This window comes from Lytechinus variegatus, chromosome 10 (genome assembly GCF_018143015.1).
Source record: "Lytechinus variegatus isolate NC3 chromosome 10, Lvar_3.0, whole genome shotgun sequence".
Taxonomy (NCBI): domain Eukaryota; kingdom Metazoa; phylum Echinodermata; class Echinoidea; order Temnopleuroida; family Toxopneustidae; genus Lytechinus; species Lytechinus variegatus.
Window position 1 is genome coordinate 15,122,754 of NC_054749.1, and position 19,301 is coordinate 15,142,054.

The following is a 19,301-nucleotide window of genomic DNA, read 5'->3' on the forward strand; positions in this document are numbered from 1 at the left end:
TAACAAATTTTTATTAAAAAAAAAATATTAATTGTTATCTTTTTCATTTACTAGCTTTCTCATTTTTTGCGATTGTTCTCATGCCTGTTATGACTGACCTTCTTTCACCATACAATAATCTAATACCTCGGTCATATTTGCTCTGTGGCGGCCGTACGGCGAGTCGAAAACAGCCGTTTTTTAACATTTTTTTGTACCAGCTTTATATAGATGTTTTGGAAAAAGCGGCCGTTTTCGACTCACCGTACAGCCACTGTAGAGCAAATATGACCGAGATTTAACCAAGTCAAAGGTCATGATGACAAAATTGTACTTCACTCACCCTCATATCAAATCACTCCCCTGTCCCAATTATAGTGCAGCTGGAAATTTGATGTCTTCTTGAATATCATCTAAGATTCTCACCATGGTAATTCTGTTTCCTCCTCATCTTCATCATGACCTCTGTGTCTGGTTGAAGCTCCTTGCTGATGACCTTCAGGGGAGCATTTCATGAGACAATAATCAACAATCTTCACGGACTATTTTGACAAGCTACTGCGAATCCTCGCGTGCGATTGGCTGAGGGCTGATTAGTCGGTGAAAATCACTGTCAGAACTTTTAATGAAACATTCCCATAGGGTATCGTGGAAGGAAATGGGGGTAATTGGTTAGAATGTCACTCGATGGAAGTAGGCAATGCAAATATGCTTCAAAGGATATCATCTAAAAAAACTCTAGAATGTCACTCTCTTTTTCTTTTGACTGTAATGTAGATCGTTCCTGATTTGAATATTGAGGCCTCTGCTGATCCTCTTTGGGATGTGGTTGTAGGATGAATATCTAACAAATATAGACATCTTTTATTCTTGCATCGCTCATTCATTTCACTCCTTCAAGATAAATTCCAGTTCTGGTAATGATCTCAGAATAAGTTTTTACAGAATCCAATATAATGACAACCCAAGTGTCTGTATGAAAAAAAATCTGTGCCAAAGGATTCTGGAAGAAATTGTGTAATTGCTGAGAAATAAGCAAAACAAGCGCGGATTCGGTCGCTTCTGTCGGGTCTTTATTCTAGCAATAATAATACACTGTCCCACGTGTGCCTATCGGATTATCCGTGTTGGCGATCTTCAGTGTGATCGTGTTTCAGCTTAGAATTTATGATTTCACAAAGTTCAGTTTATGTAACTGTACCAGATCTAGATCCATGTTGATATAGTCATACTTAACCTTGGTTTTAAAGACTTTCTCATGAAATTAGTGTTCTACTGCAACTACTATCATTTAGCTTTAAAGCCACAGATAAATGTGTATTCAGATTACTTGGGTTCCTTCCCCTGAATGAGGAAAGGGATATGAAATTCAAGATTGACTAAAAAAGCAGATAATCTGTGTGAAGTGAGAGGAACTGTGATTCCTTGGACCTTAATAAAAAATGATTTTAAAAGATCTGGGTCAGGGTAGAAGAAAGTTCTAAAATAAAAACTATTTTGAGAGAGATTTTAATGGAAATAGATAAATAACTAAAGTAATTAATTGATGAATAGATGAATGAATGAATGAATAAATGAATTGGTTCATTAATTCACTAATGAAGAAATGAATGAATAAAGTAATGAATATGATAAATATGGTGCATATTCATAAATTATTAAATGAATTGATAAATAATTAGATGAATAAATATATGTATCAGTCAAACAATCATTAAATCAAGGTAAAAAAATCAAAATGAATTAAAAAAACTATACTAGTATTAAAATAATTACATGAATAAAAAGCAAGGTAATGGCTCTGCTGTGCTTAAAGATTTATTGGAATCATAATTTTGCCTTTGATATTATTTATCATATCCCACAGCATTTGAAATGGTTGTACTCCTTATTAGGCACAAATAATATTCTGGGGTTGAAGTCGGTTAAATAAACATTTTGAATAATACAGTTTTGTGACCTGCTGCACCTGTCATGTAGTCAATATAAGCTGAGAATAGTTCAGTGTGCATGTCTGCCAAGGTGGATTTTTCTTATGGCTGTGGTCCCACCCATTGCTCTTGGTGCATTGTACATTTGTACCTGCAGATTGACAGCAAGGAAAATATATTTGGATTAATTCCATGATTGTGCTGTCCTTAAAACTATTAGTGCCCTAAACAAGATATGTAACATGGATATTGTTTCATTACGTTTTTATTTCCACATAAAAAATTGGCAAATGCTTGGTATGTGACATATTCCCAAAATATTTAAATCGTGAATCTTGCTTCTCTCGATCTCCTTATCAATCTCCTCTCTTTCTATTTTCTTAATATTTTTGAAAAATTTCTCTTCGAATCTTTTTTGCTCTCATTTTGTGTTTCTATTTTAAAAACCTTCATAATTATGTGGGTTTTAATTTCTTGTACTGTAAGTCTGCGCTTTTCTCCACTTCCACTCATATACTTTTGTATATGAGTGGATCCTGTTTAAGCACATAGGAATGTCGAATGGAATGTGATATGTGCTATATACTATAATTATTATTTTTTTCTTATCACCTCTCTCTCAAGTTCTCTCTGCCTCTCTCTTGAGTTCAAGCTCACTTTCTTGATTAATTCAGTTTCATGTTTTGGTTATTGTGAGCCGGACAGAACTTGGTTTAGAAATGAACTTTCAATATTTTCAGATAATTAATTATAACCTACTATTTGCCTATTACAAAGACGTTATGGTTTGTATATAGTAAAGCATGGCATGTTGCTTGTTGACTTTAAAAATTGCACTTAAAAATTGAAGTTTACCAAAACAAGTACAAAACAAAATAAAGTCCAGGTACAAAACACTCTCACAAGCATATAAACATTAATAATGTGAAGTTTAGTGTAAGAGGAACATTTTTGTCATCTTGTATGTTCCATGCTTTCACCAGAGTAGTGTGACATGAAATTTTATTAAATACTTAATGTGTGAATAAAATAATTATAAATCCTAAGCCAGTCACAGAAGAAAATACAAATGAGTTGAAGGAAATTTCCTCCGGTGATACCTTAATGTAATATAGCAATTCTTCAAAATGTTATTTTTACTTATATGCAAAAAAAACACCTTAAAAAGTCACCACATTGCTGGTTTGATTGAGTTATGAATATTGAATCGTACATTGTTTCCTTTTTATTCTGTGAAAGCAGCTGGAGCTGTATTCCTGAAGTTCAACAGTTGTGTGAAATGGATCACTTTCACTATCAACAGATTAATTTCACTAAAACAGGAAATCATTAATAACTTTTGGTCAAAATGGTTATGCAGTCAAGATTCCTCTATACCCCCCACCCCCCCCCCCCCGGCTCCTTCCCAAGAAAGCTGCTTGTGTTATGTATGGACTATGGAAGACCTCTAATACTTGCTTATGATAGTCCCCACCCCATTGGTGTAAATACATGGCATTTTACAATTCATGGGAGGGGGGGCGGATGGCACAAAAGTTAATCCCCCCCCCCGAAGAATAAGTTTGCTGCTTGAGTCTACAACAGTGCCCCACTCCCTCCCCTCCACATTGTACACATACTCATGGTAATATTCTGAAGATTCATATACTCAAAATACTGTTCCCTGGGCAGAAAAATTGTATGGGGATAGTTGTGCAACATCATTTTTTACGAGATATATATGTATGCAGTTCAGGGCCCTGTTGTACAAAGAGTGACGATTGATTCTATCAATCATAACTCTATGGAAATCCATTAGTGTCACAATTTTTTCTACGAAAAATTTGCAATGTCCTTTTTATGCAAAGAGAAGTGCAGTGAATTTTCAAGAAAACAATGAATGCATGAATATACATCACAGCTAGAAAATATTTTGGACAAACATGCATAATAGATGTTGACGTTGCTGGCCGTCCATAGTTGCGATTGATTGTATCAATCGTAACTCTTTGTACAACAGGGCCCAGAAATGTGTCTTTAAATTTGGATAGGCAGACTACAGGGCCATACAGGAAACACTTGTGGACATCGGCTTATCAGAATGCAATCGACGGCCGAATAAATCACGCCCAGCCTCATTTCTTAATGTCTCGCTGTGATTAATCAGTCGCTCTCGACTCTGTCTCATGGCTCTTGGCAATAAATCCTCTTTCATAATAGGGTTGAACACCAGGATAAACCAATGCATCTTATGAAGTAATTGAGACACAAAAGGAACTTAGGAGGGATTTGTCTTTAGTTCCGTTATCGCTAATCCTAAGAGGACTTGTTACAATTATCTGATTTTTTTTCATGAGATATGTTTCTAGAGGAAAACTGATTATTGTTAGATTAATCCACTGAGTCATTTTAAGATAAACTAATCTCCGCATCTTTTAATTTGTGGTTTTCTAAGTCTCCATTTCTCCAAGTTTCATATTATTAAATTAGAGGATATTGAGAAAGGCCAACTATTTTGGCTAAGCTAAGTCTGCACAACTGGTTATGTTAAGATGTCAGTTCATTCTTGCTGTAACAAGCACAATGGTTGGAATATCGGGAAGTACCTTCTACGATCGCTACTACGACTGCCATGAATGCTATCATTTCTACGCGTTTGTAAGCAAAGTGGATCACAGTTTTATATTTCTTGTATTTTCTCGAAGAATTATTACTTCAGTTGATATATACTTAAAATTGGGATATACACTGTGCATAAGCTCAGACAGTGCTCGGCATTTTCAATTTTGCATGATTTTGTCTGTTGCACTGTTAAATATTCTAAAAAGAAAAAAAAAAGGTGGAATATTCTTTTATGAGGTTATTGATATGAATGGTGAGAAATTGAATGTATTGTAAGTATACTGTATAATATGTGACAAATTCAAGTGAATATCATGTGAGATGATGATCAATGATACCAAACTTTTTTTTAGTTTTGATAATTGTGACTTGCACGTTGAGTGCAGTTATGATTATATGTTATGATTAACCTTTCACCTTTGACCTTTACCCCTAATAGCCTGAGAGACCCAAGTATACCCCACCATCTAGGGCTCAATCAAAGAGGAAAGCACCTGCCCCACCAGCCATCAAAAGAGAGGTAGGCATTTTATTAGTGTTTCTGGTTGAAAGATCAGAATGATGTTGGTGGTGGTGATAATGATAATGACGATGATGATTGTGGTGGCGACAGTGATGGTGATGATGATGGTGACAGTGATGATGGTGATGATGATGACGATGATGACGATTATAATGGTGATGGTGATGACGACGACGATGATGATGATGATGGTGATTATGGTAATTATGGAAAGCACCAGCCTTCGAAAGAGCGGTAGGCATTTTATTGGTGTTTCTCTTCCATCGTAATCAAACATGTTTGAAAGATCAGAATGATGATAATGATGTTGATGATGATGATGGTGGTAGTGGTGGTGGTGATGATGGTGATGATGATGGTGGTAGTGGTGATGATGATGGTGATGATGATGATGGTGATGATGATGATGATGGTGACTATGATGACGATGATGATGATGGTGACTATGATGACGATGATGATGGTGACTATGATGACGATGATGGTGATGATGATGGTGATGATGATGATAATATATTAATGATGAAATAATGATTAGGAGGATGATGATGGCAAGATAAATGGTGATGATGATGATGATGGTTGTGATCACGATATTGGTGGTGATGGCATTGACAATGATAGTTTTGTTGGTGTTGTTGATGGCAATAATGATGATGACAATGAAGTTGATGATTGTAATGATGGAGGTGATGACAATAATGACAATGATGATCGTGATGGTGATAACAGCTGTAGTGGTGATGGTGCTGCTAATGATGATAAATAATATCAATGTGCAAACAACTGAATTTTTCCAAAACTGAAAAATTCCAACTTGAACCCAGTAAACTCCTTATTTTCCCCTTCCCTTTCTCCTCGTCTCCAGGTTGGTAAGGATCACATTGAAGTCTCCCTGATCCAGCAGGAGCTGATTGACATTGAGCAGAGACAGAGGGAGCTAGAAGAGAGGGGCGTGGAGCTGGAGACAAAACTCAGACAGGATACAGATGGTGAGAAATATGTCTCTTTGAAATGTTATGAATGTTATAAAGTGGCCAACATTTTGTTACAAGACATGACATGTAGATTGAACAATACTTTAAATAGGATTAATGCCAAGTGCTTGATTCTCTGGATGAAAATTTTGGCTGGAGAAGCGGCCAGAAGAACTCTCATACACTTGATTATTTTGAACAATTTCATCGGAGTAGACTAGTGCAACTGGTTATGAAGGGGAGGGTATGTTCTAAAGTTAATCTTAGAACCTACCCCCCCCTCACAGCTTCTGAAAAATACATTTTAGAATGTACCTCCCTCCCCACCCCATAAGAAAACAACTTGATAATGATAAGTAGAGAAAATAATCTCTGCATAGATTTAGAATTAAGTGTCTTGTTCCTATTTCCAATACTTGTGAATACTGACTGATTTATAACTTTACCAAAGGACATCAGTTTTGGCATTTCTTTTTGATCAGTGCTCTTTATAATAATGTTACATGTGGGGAATAAAGGAAATTTGCCTTAAATTGAATTACTCATGTCTCAATAGGTTAAATGTCAACATGAAAATGTTCAATAGGGTACTCTCTTACATTACATGTACATAGCTCTGTGTATAGGGTCAGCCAGATCGTGTCTGTGTGTGAAAGAAAATTCTTTCAAAGAACATTATTAAAAAAGTTTGCAATAAAATGGACATACTTTTCATAAACCCAAAGTAAAAAAAGTGTGAATAATTTATTAGATTAGTTGTATTCAAAGTCACTTTCAGCCAGTCTAATGTCCATTATTCATCAAGAAGACAACCGTCTAAAGAATATTATGACACATTTTCAAATTGAATTCAAGCATTTGCACTTTTGCAGAGCATCCAAACACACACACAAACAACACCCAAAGGGGGAAAAATAGATAAATGATATTAATAAGTGAAGAGATAATGAAATGATGTATAGATAAACAAGTAAATAAACAAAAAAATATATAAAAAAAAGAAACACATGAATGGATAAATGAATGAATGAATGTATGAATAAATAAATAAATGAATTTGTAAATAAATATATGAATAAATTGATAGAAAGATAGCTAGCTAGCTAGATAGATAAATAAATGATTAAATAAATAGATAGATGAATGAATAATGGAATAAATAAATATATAAATAGATAAAAATGAATAAATAAATCAATAGATAAATGAATAAATAAATAAATAAATAAATGACGATTTTCAAACAACAAGGGAAAAGGAGATTGATTAGTCTGCACTACATGTATCTCAAGCATAAACTAAAATTGCTGTGGTTTTCGAACTACTGCAGCTCATAATGACTGAACTTGTAATTATATATTTCCTCATTTATTTGACTGTAGATGATGCTGCTCATGATGATAATCTCCTGTCTGAATGGTTTGATGTGGTTAACAAGAAGAACCAACTAGTCAGGAGGGAAGGAGAACTCATTGCACAGTAAGTATCGCACAATCCTCTGACAAGGCATTTATCAAAATTTGCCACTCTCTACTCAGGTTTTTGCAGTAGGAATGAATTCCTTGAATGCTTGAGCTGTGCTAAAGCTGAGATAATAGTATCGTAGTAGGGAGGGGCAAAAAATAAACTAACCCTTTGTGAAAGATTAATACTGTACAGCAAAAAAGAGAACATATTATTAGACATGGTTTTATGCATGTTTTTTCTTTCTTAACAATAGTATACCTAGAGTAAACTATATTGATATTTTAGGAATTTGACATCATTTGTGGTTGTAATCATTCAGAGTATTTTCAAATGAATGGACAATATCACATGAGAAGGCATGCAGCTACTTCACAAATGATAGTACTTTTCAATTGCCTAATGTAGATATAGCACAGGTATACATTATTAAGGTTGATTTGACAGATCATCTGTAATGGAATCATTTAGAGTCTTTCAGATGAACAATCAATTTCAAAATGTTAGAATGTACATGTATGCATATATACTTAACCCCAAAAATGGTTCTTTTCATATTGTGGACATATAAGAAATGTGGGAGGGGGGTTGAGGTTAACAAACTTTCCCCCCTTAGGTCATGGCAACCGCCCTATCTCTAGCCACCATATGTCCCACCCTAATTCACGCAATACGCAGACTTGAACGGATTTTCAGTGCTGAGTCACAAAGTCATATACTGACGTAACAGACTTAACCTTTACATAACTCTTGGGACTTAGAACTTTCATTGCATCACTTTCAGCTCAATACATGCGACTGTCATGAAGGATTTCCTGGAAAGGCTATCAATTGAAAGACCAGTTGGTGTTTACTGAAATGATTAATATATTATGGGCTGTTGTGGTTTTGGGGGATTGAGTCATGGTAGTTTCACATTTTTATGATAGAGAAAGAGGGATGGTTCTAGACAGTTTTGAGCTCTGCCTAGTGATATTCAGACATGCAAAATGTAATGTTCTTTATTCTGACCTTTGACCTGCACATTTTTTTGACAAATGTTAGATCCGATCCCCAGATTTGTAATAGTATAGAATGATTAAAATGATTTAAAAAATGAAAGAAATAACTATCTCAATTAGAATAAAAAAATGAAAACAATGATGCAAATAAGATTACTTATAAAATTTTGATAATGATGAAATCAAATGATAATCTTATAAGTATTATTGTCTTCTGGGGATTGATTTTACAATATGTTTGCATTGTTTAGGGAAAAAAATTGTTCAAAATTTTAGATGTTATCATTTTTATGCCGAACATGCACACATTTCAGAAATTGCCTGTTGAAGTTGCTTTTGTACATAAACTGTATACGTTTTATATAATCCAAGCAAACATCACCATTTAACATGCCTTGTAATTGACCGTTTACTTTAAATTGAAGCTTTCATTATGTTGAAGTAAAGTGTTTGGCTGAAACAGTTTAGATGATATTCCCCTAACTTTGACATATTTAACTGTATGTTTAACCTGTAACACACTTTTATGGAGTGTCTGAAATAATCCTTATGTAAAAAAAATGTCAAAAAGTTAATTTTCAATATAAAGAAAAGGGCAATCTGAATATGATATTAAGTTTGACCAAGGAAAATGAACCTGTAATAGCATTCCATAAAAGTGTGGAGTAAGTATTGGTTTGTTAAGTTTTAGAGATAAACCCATATTCCATTTCAAACTACCATCCATTGTGCCTTTCATCATCCTTACAGAGCCCAGCAGCAGGAGCTGGAGCTCCAGCACGCGGAGATCGAGTACGAGCTCCGGGTGATCCTGCAGAAGCAGGAGCACGAGAGGATCGATGCCGACGCCCAGAGGGAGGAGCAGCTCCTGGAGCTGCTGATGGAGGTGGTCCAGAAGCGGAACCAGATCGTGGAGAGACTGGAGGAGGACCGACTGAGGGAGGAGGCCGAGGATAGGGATATAGAGGCAATGCTGGGAACAGGAAGTAAGGGTGTGATGCAATAAGCTGGACCCGATCTTATAAAGAGTTGCAATAGAGTACTGAAGTGTGATGTCGTGAAATTTGGTTTTTGCATTTCTGTGTTTTCTATATCCTATTTCGGCAGAGCCTGGCCTGGATCTTGACTGTTTGAAACCAGAACCCGTTGCATAAAAGTTACCATCATGGTAACGTTGCTATCCAATGGTGACTTGCATGGAATCCTTGATTTTGGTTGACTGTTGATCAGCATTTAATACGTGGTAGTTACCATTGGATGGCAAAGTTACCATTATAATAGCTTTGATGCAACGGAGCCCAGATAGGGGTTTCATATAGCTTTTGATTACGAACAACCTGTGGTCTGTTCTTGTGTTAAATGGAACACCCAAGGTTTTCGTTGGTGTTGATTTAATTGCAAGAAAGGGTCACCAGTCATTGGTAAAGTCACTCATATCTTACGAACAGCTTTATGAAACACCCACCTGGCCGATTTTGAAGTGATTTCAGTGGGGCCTACTTTGCATTCATACAGCCACTTGGATGTTCATCATCATGCTCCGCCGAGATATGGTATCCAAAACGCTAATATTTTGTGATGTCACACTTCGGTACTCTATTGGTTCAAATCACCTCAGCTATGGAAAGCCTACAATGCTATAATCTAAAATAACAAATTATTAAAAATAATCCAAATATTTTTACCTTATTGCTGAGAAAGCATGAAGGCTTGCAAGAAAGCAACCAGAGGACTGATGATTTTAGGTAGTCTCCAAGGGACTTTGGTTTGAGGATTAATGCCTTACCAAGGCACTAGTGCACAAAGTGGGAATCTCACCGGAGTCACAGGACTGCAAGTCCATTGCAATATCAACTGAGCTTTCACTTCTCCTTGAATGTAATTCTATAAATATAAGAAATACTTAGGCAAAAAAATTTATTCTTAAGAACAATCAGTGTGCCTGTTTTAGTTGCAAAATGAGAGTAAAAATGCCTTGTAGATGAAGACATGTGATATTAGTGGCTTTTCGTATTTGAGATTGATTGATTGAAACTCTTTGTACGATGGGGGACTTCATTACATTGCAATCAAATCATTATTATCAATGAGGCTACTTAACTGAGGGTGATGGTGATATTGTGATGCACAATGCAATGTTGTTTTTGCTTGTGTTGCAACTCCTTTGTAAATTCATGATATATTTTTGTGTTTTATACTTCTATATATTCTGTGTATCTCTGTAATCATATACATTGTATTTATGATTTTGTGTGAATATGCATGAGTAAATAAATATTTAAATGATGAGGATGACAGGGGTGTTTTTAATTGAATGATTATGTGCTTTATAGAATGGATATGCTGATGGTTAAGATGAAGATAATGAAGGTGATGATGATGATGATGATGGTGGTGATGGTGATGATGATGGTGATGATGATGGTGATGGTGGTGATGATGATGGTGATGATGATGATGATGATGATGATGGTGATGATGGTGGTGATGGTGATGGTGATGATGATGATGATGGTGATGATGATGGTGTTGATATTAAATATGATGAAAATGGTGACTATGATACTAGTGGTGATGAGGAGAAGGAGGATAACGGTGATAGTGGTGGTGTTCATGGTGGCAATGGTTAAATGATGATAATGATGGTGATGATTATAATCATGTTTGTGATGATGATGAAGATGATGCTGATGCAGATGGTGAAGATAATGGTGATGATGATAATGTTGGTGATGATGGTAATGATGATGAGGATGATGATGACGATGATGATGAGTGAACACACTGGTGAGGGTAATGGTGGTTGTGGTGGTGGTGATGATGATGATGGTAATGATGGTAATGATGGTGATAAAGATGACGATGATGATGACGATGATGTTGATAATGGTGGTGATGGTGGTGGTGGCCATGATGATGATGATGATGATTAATATGATCATCATGATCATCATTATCATCATCATCATGATAATCATGACGATGGTGATGACGATAATTGGATGGAGAGTGCAAGCTTTGAATACCAAATTTGCAATAGCGACAACCACTAGAAACATCAGAGGAGAAAATATGAGATCCAAATCAATTCTCTATTTAATGATGCTTTATTTTATTCATCCAGGTGACAAGAAGAAAGACAAGAAGCACAAGAAAAAGCACAAGCTGGGTCTCATCAAATGAAGACCGGTGGCTAACCCAACTCTCTCATCTCACCTTGCTGTAGTCATACCTTAAACAGTCCTGGGCCTGTCTTAAAAAGAGTTACGATTGATCCAATCAGTCGTAACTCTGTGGAAATCCATCCGTGTCATAATTTTTTGAACTTTGAACAATGTCCTTTGTAAACATGTTGACATTGCTGGCCGTCCATAGTTGTGATTGATCGGATCAATCGCAGCTCTTTTTAAGACTGGGCTCTGGATTTTGATTCATTTGACAAAAAAATCATGAGCATTGCCAAAATGTGCAAACCTCGTACTTCAGCTTGTCTGAAATATTTGCAACTACCAGGATATTTCAAAATGTGTCGTGGCTCAGTGGAATAGTTGCTGGACTATGAACCACAAGGGTCTGGGGTTCAAAGCCCACCACGGCACTGCATTGTTTTGGCAAGGCATTTATCTACATTCGCCTCTGTCTGCCCAGGTGCAGTGAATAAGTACCCAGTAGGAAGGAATACCTTGACTGCTGGAGCACCTGATTGGGGAAGCTGTACTAAAGCCGGGGTAATAGTATGCAGCGCTTAGAAACATTGTATTAAGTGCTATATAAAATGCATTATTGGGTGAGGTCAGGTTTGTAACTTGAATGCATTAATTGCATAATCAAGAGTTTTCTGCAAAATAAAGACCAAAGCAAAGAATTTTTTGTCTTAATAGTAAGCTGCAAGCAACGCTTCAAAAGGGTGTAATGTTATGAAATGAAACAACTCAATCTTGTACCATAGGAAAAGACTTCTGGAATGACCAGGTTAAAGAGCTTTGTAGTTTTGATGTTGGTGTCGACTATCACTCCTCAACTTCAGCAATTGTTCTGACTGAAGGCAATGCTCTGATTTACCAAATCTTGCTTCACATTGCTTCCATATTAAGAGTGTTTGTGTTAGGACCAATTGACATTTGAATCTGTGTTTTAGAAGCAACTTTTGTGTGATGTAGGAAGTCCCGCTGAAGTGTACAACTTGTGTCAATGACCCGGTAAATCCCTATGAAATGGGAAATTATTTCCTTAATCAGATATTTGGTCGTATGTCTTCCTTATTATCATTCTATCATATCGTTTTCTTTAAATCTCTCCAGTCAATGCAATCGATCGACATTTTTTTGTTGATCATCTCATGCTGGTTAGCGCAAAGTGAACGTCCATGCCTTGGAAGTTATGACACAAAGTGAATCTTTGTTTTTAAAGACCTACCTGTTTTCTTGAATGAATAAATAATAATTGATTAAATGTGAATATGCAATATGTTTACAAAGCTGAAAGGGGGATTTTCATCCATCCGTTCTGATGAGTGAAGCAAAGAAATTCAAATTTGAATATGATGTTGGATGTGTATGTGGTGTTTGTATTACTTACCGGAGTCTTCATAGTGAGATGAGCCTGATATTCGATATTTGTAATTGCATAATAAAATAGAGCCTTAACTCTTTTTTTTTTCTTTCCATACATCAAAAGCCTTTTGATGATGAATGTGATGCCTATCTAAGCTTTAATGTTCCGTGCTTCCAGTGTCTTTTGTCCAATGTCATGTGTCTTTTATCAAACAAGAGGTGTGTTCTTAATCTGAAATCGGTTTTTGAAATGTTTTACTTGGTGCTTACACTGTCACCTATGTTATGCCACTGTCGCACCAACGGAACCGGCTCCAGAACCCGCCCAATGGCATGTAATTGGGAATGTCGATATAGCTGTGGTTGGTCCGGAGCTGGTTCCATAGGTGTGACAGGGGTATATAAGCTTTATGAATGCCTACATGTATATGCAGGAATTGCTTTCTGCAGTTGAAGTTTTTTTGTGTTTTTTTAATGTAAGAATTTCTTGTCAGCTTAAGTAGTGAATATTATTACAATGATGTAAATTTACAAAACAGATAGCATTATAGGATGTATAGTATAGATGATAAATTCTTTTAACTTGTATTAAATTCAATTTTGTATAGTACATTTCATTTTGTGGGTTACGTTTGTGGTGATGTTTTACTTCAAAATAGCACTAAATAAGACCTTTCTGTATAAAGTGACTAACTAATGATATCAACTCATTAATGTGGAAAAGTAAGTTTGTCTTTTACCGACGTTTCATCTTGCAAGAAAGGAGAGAAAAAAAGACTGTGCAATCAACTCACTTTTTTAAAGAAGTAACATAAAACTGGTGATATTTTATGATTTCCGAAAATGATATATTGAGCAAATACTGATGATAGCTAATTGAATCTTGGGTGTGATTAAAGTGTCATGATAATACGTGTGTGTCAGTAAAATTTAATTGTCTAATATTTTTGATGTAATTGACACAAAGTCCCATGTTGATTTTCATGGCAAAATATACGAAGACTTATGATTTTGTGGCCTTGTTTAAGATTATATATTACTAATATATCCTGTCTGTTTGTCATCTCCCATTCATATTTGAGAAGTATTTTGTTTTTCCTAGTCATTACAGGAGATGATATTACTCATTTTACTCTGACAGTGCCAAGGGGTTTTGCTTGTTTGAAGATTCTACAATTTAGATGCTGAACATCCATGGTTCCTAAAAAGTCACTTCTAAAAAAGATGTTCTTCACAAAAGTTGCAGATTCTGTGTTACCTTTTCATGCCATCCCATAATGCAATAGATATTAAGGGGTTGATATTAGCAAAGTTTCCTTTTTATATCCCCCCCCATATCTCTTTCATCTGCTTCATCGGTTTTCATACATCACTATCGTTGGAATAATCGTATTTCACCTTCGTCATCAAAGAAAAGATCCTTAATATATAAAAGTTCATTTGAGTTATGCAAAAAATAAAAGTAAACCACTCTCTTCAATTTTTCTTCTTTCTTCAATGAAATGTATCTAATTTAATTTGCTGTCTTTGGGAGATTAAAAAAAAAACTTAAAATGAAGCAGGAAATTAAAAGTAAGATGGAGTGTGATAGCATCATGCACTCGTGGTAATTGGAAAGTTCATGCATGGGACTGAACAAAAAAATAAGATTTAAGATGAAATTAAGATTTTCCCAATGATAAACCAGGGGGGTGTTGTATAAAGTTGCTTGTGATGTTAGCAACTCGGTGAACTACAGGATTACGGAAAGCCAAAATGGGGTCTCTGTAATTTTTGGTCACATTAGGTGAAGATGGAATATGCAGATTGTAAATTTTGAATTGAAACATTTGACATCAAGTCAAACTGTTCAAACATCAGCTAAGTGTGGGATTGCGAATTTGCATGAATAGCACATTTGTGATTGGTGGCATGCATATTAACAAGATAAGTTATAACCATATGCAAATGGTCAATCAGGCCTCTGGAAATTCATTTTGTATAATCAGTTGAGGAAATGATTGAAGGAGTCATGAAAAATTAAAAAAGGACCAACCATGAATATTTTCTGTCGATATAATTCTCTCAATATTCTACTCTTAAACTGTGTGTCTCATGAAAAATTAACCCGTTTTCAAAGATAGATTTCACAATTAAATATGCTTTTACCATAAATTTGATACTTGTCGCAAGATTGGAATCTAATCTCTAATTTGAAACCAACAGTTAAGCAATTCGTTCACGCATGACAGATAAGTAACAATAAATATTGAGATATATCAGTAACGATTTGCCCAGAAGCTGACATGTGAATCTGAATCCACTCCCATTTCAGGGATCAGTGAGAGAATCTTAAAGAATACAAAAGAGATGCTAATGAGACAATCGTCGAATAAGCACGGTCGTCGTATCACGAACCAATCTTGTCCAATTTTTCTGCGCAACCTGGTTTTGACAAACAAATTTCAAACTCATCTTGCTCATTAATGCGTGAACTGTTAGTCTCATATTAGGTTTCACAATAAAGAGGAATAATTGAATTATATGACCATGTGAGCGCCTTTGAAGAATAAAGACATGGGAATCTCGGTTTCCTTTTTTCTTGGACACACTATGTCATATCACACATATCATCCTTTCAAGATCTTGCCTTGGGGAGCATCTCATGAAGTAATTTATCAGTAACTTTGACATACAATTGTTATGAGCTACTGAAATTATGATATATGATTGGTTAGAGCAAAGGTGTTGATAATATCAGTGATAAAACACACTTCATGTAACCCCCCCTTATACTCCTCTAGAGGCACTTAACCTAGAACAATAGCACTAATATCCCAATGAACATTTGCCTGAGTTCGGATCATTCTCTCTCTGACCATTTCTTACACCAATTTACTGGAAAACATCTCGACATTGCAGTCAAGATAATGCAGTTATTTTTTTATCTAAAAATGTACTCGGAGTATGATTACAAGGCCAAATGATTGTGATTATGTGAAACGTTCAGGTCGGGCACAAACACTCGTTGCTGCATTCAACATAATCTAATTTCGATGCAAGAATGGCTGCATAATTCATCTGGTTTAATTATATAGAAGTCAAGAAAATGTCATGTATATTAGAAAGCCTGCATATGACCTTCAAGAGTGTATTTATGTATCATAGAAATAAAAACAATGCAATATTTTCTGTGTACATTACAATTGAGCCAGTCAGAGTTTTTTTAATATATATAAATATTCTATAATTATGCATTTATGCTTCATTAGTAGAAAACGTCTGTTCTGTGACATATTATTTGTATTTATAAACTATGCAGCACCCTTCATTTGATTTCTGTTGCCTCTTGTGGGAAAAAAATGATTTTGTAATGTTGTTTGTATGCAGGTTAATTTGTGTAGTTCTCGGTTTTATTTTAAAGCTTGTAAAAAAATGTTTTAAACAAAAATGCCTTGTTATCTTATCAGCGTGTCAAAATATATTTTCTTTTACAAAGGAATCATAATGACTATAAAGTTGATAAGCTTGGGTATTTTGTTGGGCCTTGATTTGTGTATTATATAGCTTATTATATCTTATTTTCCCTGGCTATATATGTAACTTTGTTGGTTTTTTGTTGTTGAGTCTTTAAGAGCTTTATGTCATTTGAGTTTGGATGTGAAAAATTCTATTTATTTCAAACACATTTCTACAATATATTTCAAGGGGTTTTGCCTATTTTGATACTATACTAATGTACTTATACTAATGTCACATAATTTGAAATATTAATTTTTTAAGGTCTCGGCATTTTGATTTTTACAAATAGGGATTGAAAAAAATCCACAGCATATTATTTCGAGCGGTTAATGATCCACAATAAGCGAATGCTTGCTTTGTATGAAGCATTTTATCTTGCCCTCTCGATGTTTCATGCTATAAAAGGGCTTGAATTGAAAGACTAATCATATACATGTATCTTCTCTGTATGTTGCAAAATGCTGTATGAATGTTATGTGATTGTATTAATTTTTTATTCTCTTCACTCTCTCTGCAATGGTTATTAATTTCATAAATATATGATTGTATACATACATGGCAAATATACTGGACTTCTTATTAAAAGTTCGCATATATATATATTAAAGGTCAACATTTGTTATGGATGTGATTATTTTAAACCCGTCTTTGATCTTTGTGGGAGTATATGAAGAAGTCGGGTTGGGAAAGGTATGGGATGTGTGTACAAAACAAATGGAGAGTTAGTTGTCCACAAAATCAGCCATTTCGAAGCACTTTTGCCAAATTGCAGATCCCTGTAGAAAGTACAAGACTTTTAAACGTCCATAACTTGCTTATTTCATAACCGATATTTTGATGCAAACTTGTTTTTAATCATTCCTCTCAATTTACTCTTTCAAATAAGCTAACTTCTCATCTGGGGTTTTGGTTTCCTTTAAATCCACTATTGATGAGAATAGACTTGATATTATATGCAAGTAGAGGGACCCTTCTTTTATCAGTGCTATCAACCTCAAATTTTTGTTAAAAGTATGAGAAAAACTATTATCACTATTCTATAATTGCCTGTACAAAATGAAGTTTTTGTTTTTCTTCAAAGTATCAAGATGGAGGTATCACCTGGAACTGAGCTATTCATATCGTAGGTAGACTGTTAAACCCTTGTAACTCAAAATGTAAACATTTCAAGGGCAGCTCAGGAAAAACCGCATTTTGGAAACTATGACAGTGGTGACATTTAGTATTGTACTTGCATAAAACAGTATCTTTATACTTCCTGTAGTAAACTATTAGTAAAAAACAAGTGGTATATAAAATCATACCAACAAGGTTTTAACAGCCCATCAAACCATGTAAGAAAGCATGAAAAGCTACACACTTCTCAAATACATTTAAACATTTAAAAAAAAGAATCAAAATTGTAAATTGACAGAAAAAATACTTGCAAGCAAAGAAATACAGTTTCACATTTATTAATGAAATATCAATATACAGTACATATGTTATATCATTTTATCAAATTATCACAATACCAATACTAATAAATACAATATCTCATTTGTGATATTTAGAAAGCTTCAAATAATCTATGTACATGTAGCAAATGATAAAATAAAAATAAATACATTATTTAATTTCACATACCATGCAATGAGGGAACTTTACTGAAAGGAAAACATTGCAAAAATAATGTCAGGAAACATCTGAATAAAACATTGAATAAATGATTTCAAATTGCCAATATTTCCAAATTTTAATTCTTGTGTTTGTATTTTTACAAGATAACAATAGTCCATACAAATTATGTATGTAAAACAAGTACAATGTCTATCAAGTATATTACCTTTCTTCATTAAAACAAATGAAATGACAGCAAGGATTTATTTTTAAATTTATGAAAGGATTCATGGTTACATTTTGAATAAATAAAATATCGTCATTTGTACAAGCTTTAACATGATTATTACAGAGTGGAGATTACGTAACGGTTAAAACTAAAAATAATTCATTAAAAAAGTATGTTAAAGGATGTCGTGTCGTCAAACTATGTCGTACATACCTCAAAATGGCTTCCAATTAGTTTCTGTTGACAACATCATACAACTTGGATTAAATCAAGTGGCTCAAGTATATTAAATGTAAAGAACACTTTAGAAAGAAAGGGGAGATAAAGATGTTCTATATATCTAACTGAGCAAAAAATTACATATCATTTGTGGGATGTGCCTACTCCATTTATACTGATTTCAATTTCAAATGAGTTTGTTAACAACCATTCATTAACACTTTATCTAAAATAAAACTTACCAGGCATTTTTCACAACTAGAAATCTCTTTTTTTTTTCATTCCAAAAATTTTGTTTACAAAGTTGTAACCTGTAAATTTGCTTCAACATTTAATCTCACCATTAATTTGTATTCACTACAATTCGGGCAGAATAGTACTATTTCACACACAAAGTGAGTAGAATAACTATTGATTATTTCTACTACAAGGTATTTCTGGCTGTATTTAAACATATCTACACAATATTTTCCTTCTGTACATTTTCTGAATACACATTTTTACATTTGATACACACATTCACTCAAACATGTAATAAATAGGCCTGGGAATAAAACTCCGACAATCAATGCAAAAGACCAGTTTACCAACAATCGCCAACTGAATACTACTATTTACACTAATCGCACGGTCGCCAGACTTTGATTACTGATATGATACATTTGATTAATCCATGATAAAAGTGAAATTTATGCTACAAATATTATGAATTCCAAACATTGTA

The 19,301-nt window shown here is 34.4% G+C and overlaps 1 protein-coding gene across 3 annotated transcripts in view; it reads left to right on the forward strand.

The window, feature by feature from the left end:
- Nucleotides 1-13,987, forward strand: part of LOC121423361 (MICAL-like protein 1) — an 84,090-nt gene extending 70,103 nt beyond the window's left edge. For all 3 annotated transcript variants that reach the window (XM_041618716.1, XM_041618717.1, XM_041618718.1), the window contains 5 exons: nucleotides 4,951-5,031; nucleotides 5,903-6,026; nucleotides 7,394-7,490; nucleotides 9,227-9,462; nucleotides 11,601-13,987. In XM_041618716.1, the coding sequence (XP_041474650.1) occupies nucleotides 4,951-5,031; nucleotides 5,903-6,026; nucleotides 7,394-7,490; nucleotides 9,227-9,462; nucleotides 11,601-11,659 (597 nt within the window). In that variant the 3' untranslated portion in view covers nucleotides 11,660-13,987. The remainder of the gene's footprint in view (nucleotides 1-4,950; nucleotides 5,032-5,902; nucleotides 6,027-7,393; nucleotides 7,491-9,226; nucleotides 9,463-11,600) is intronic.
- Nucleotides 13,988-19,301: the final 5,314 nt, after the last annotated feature.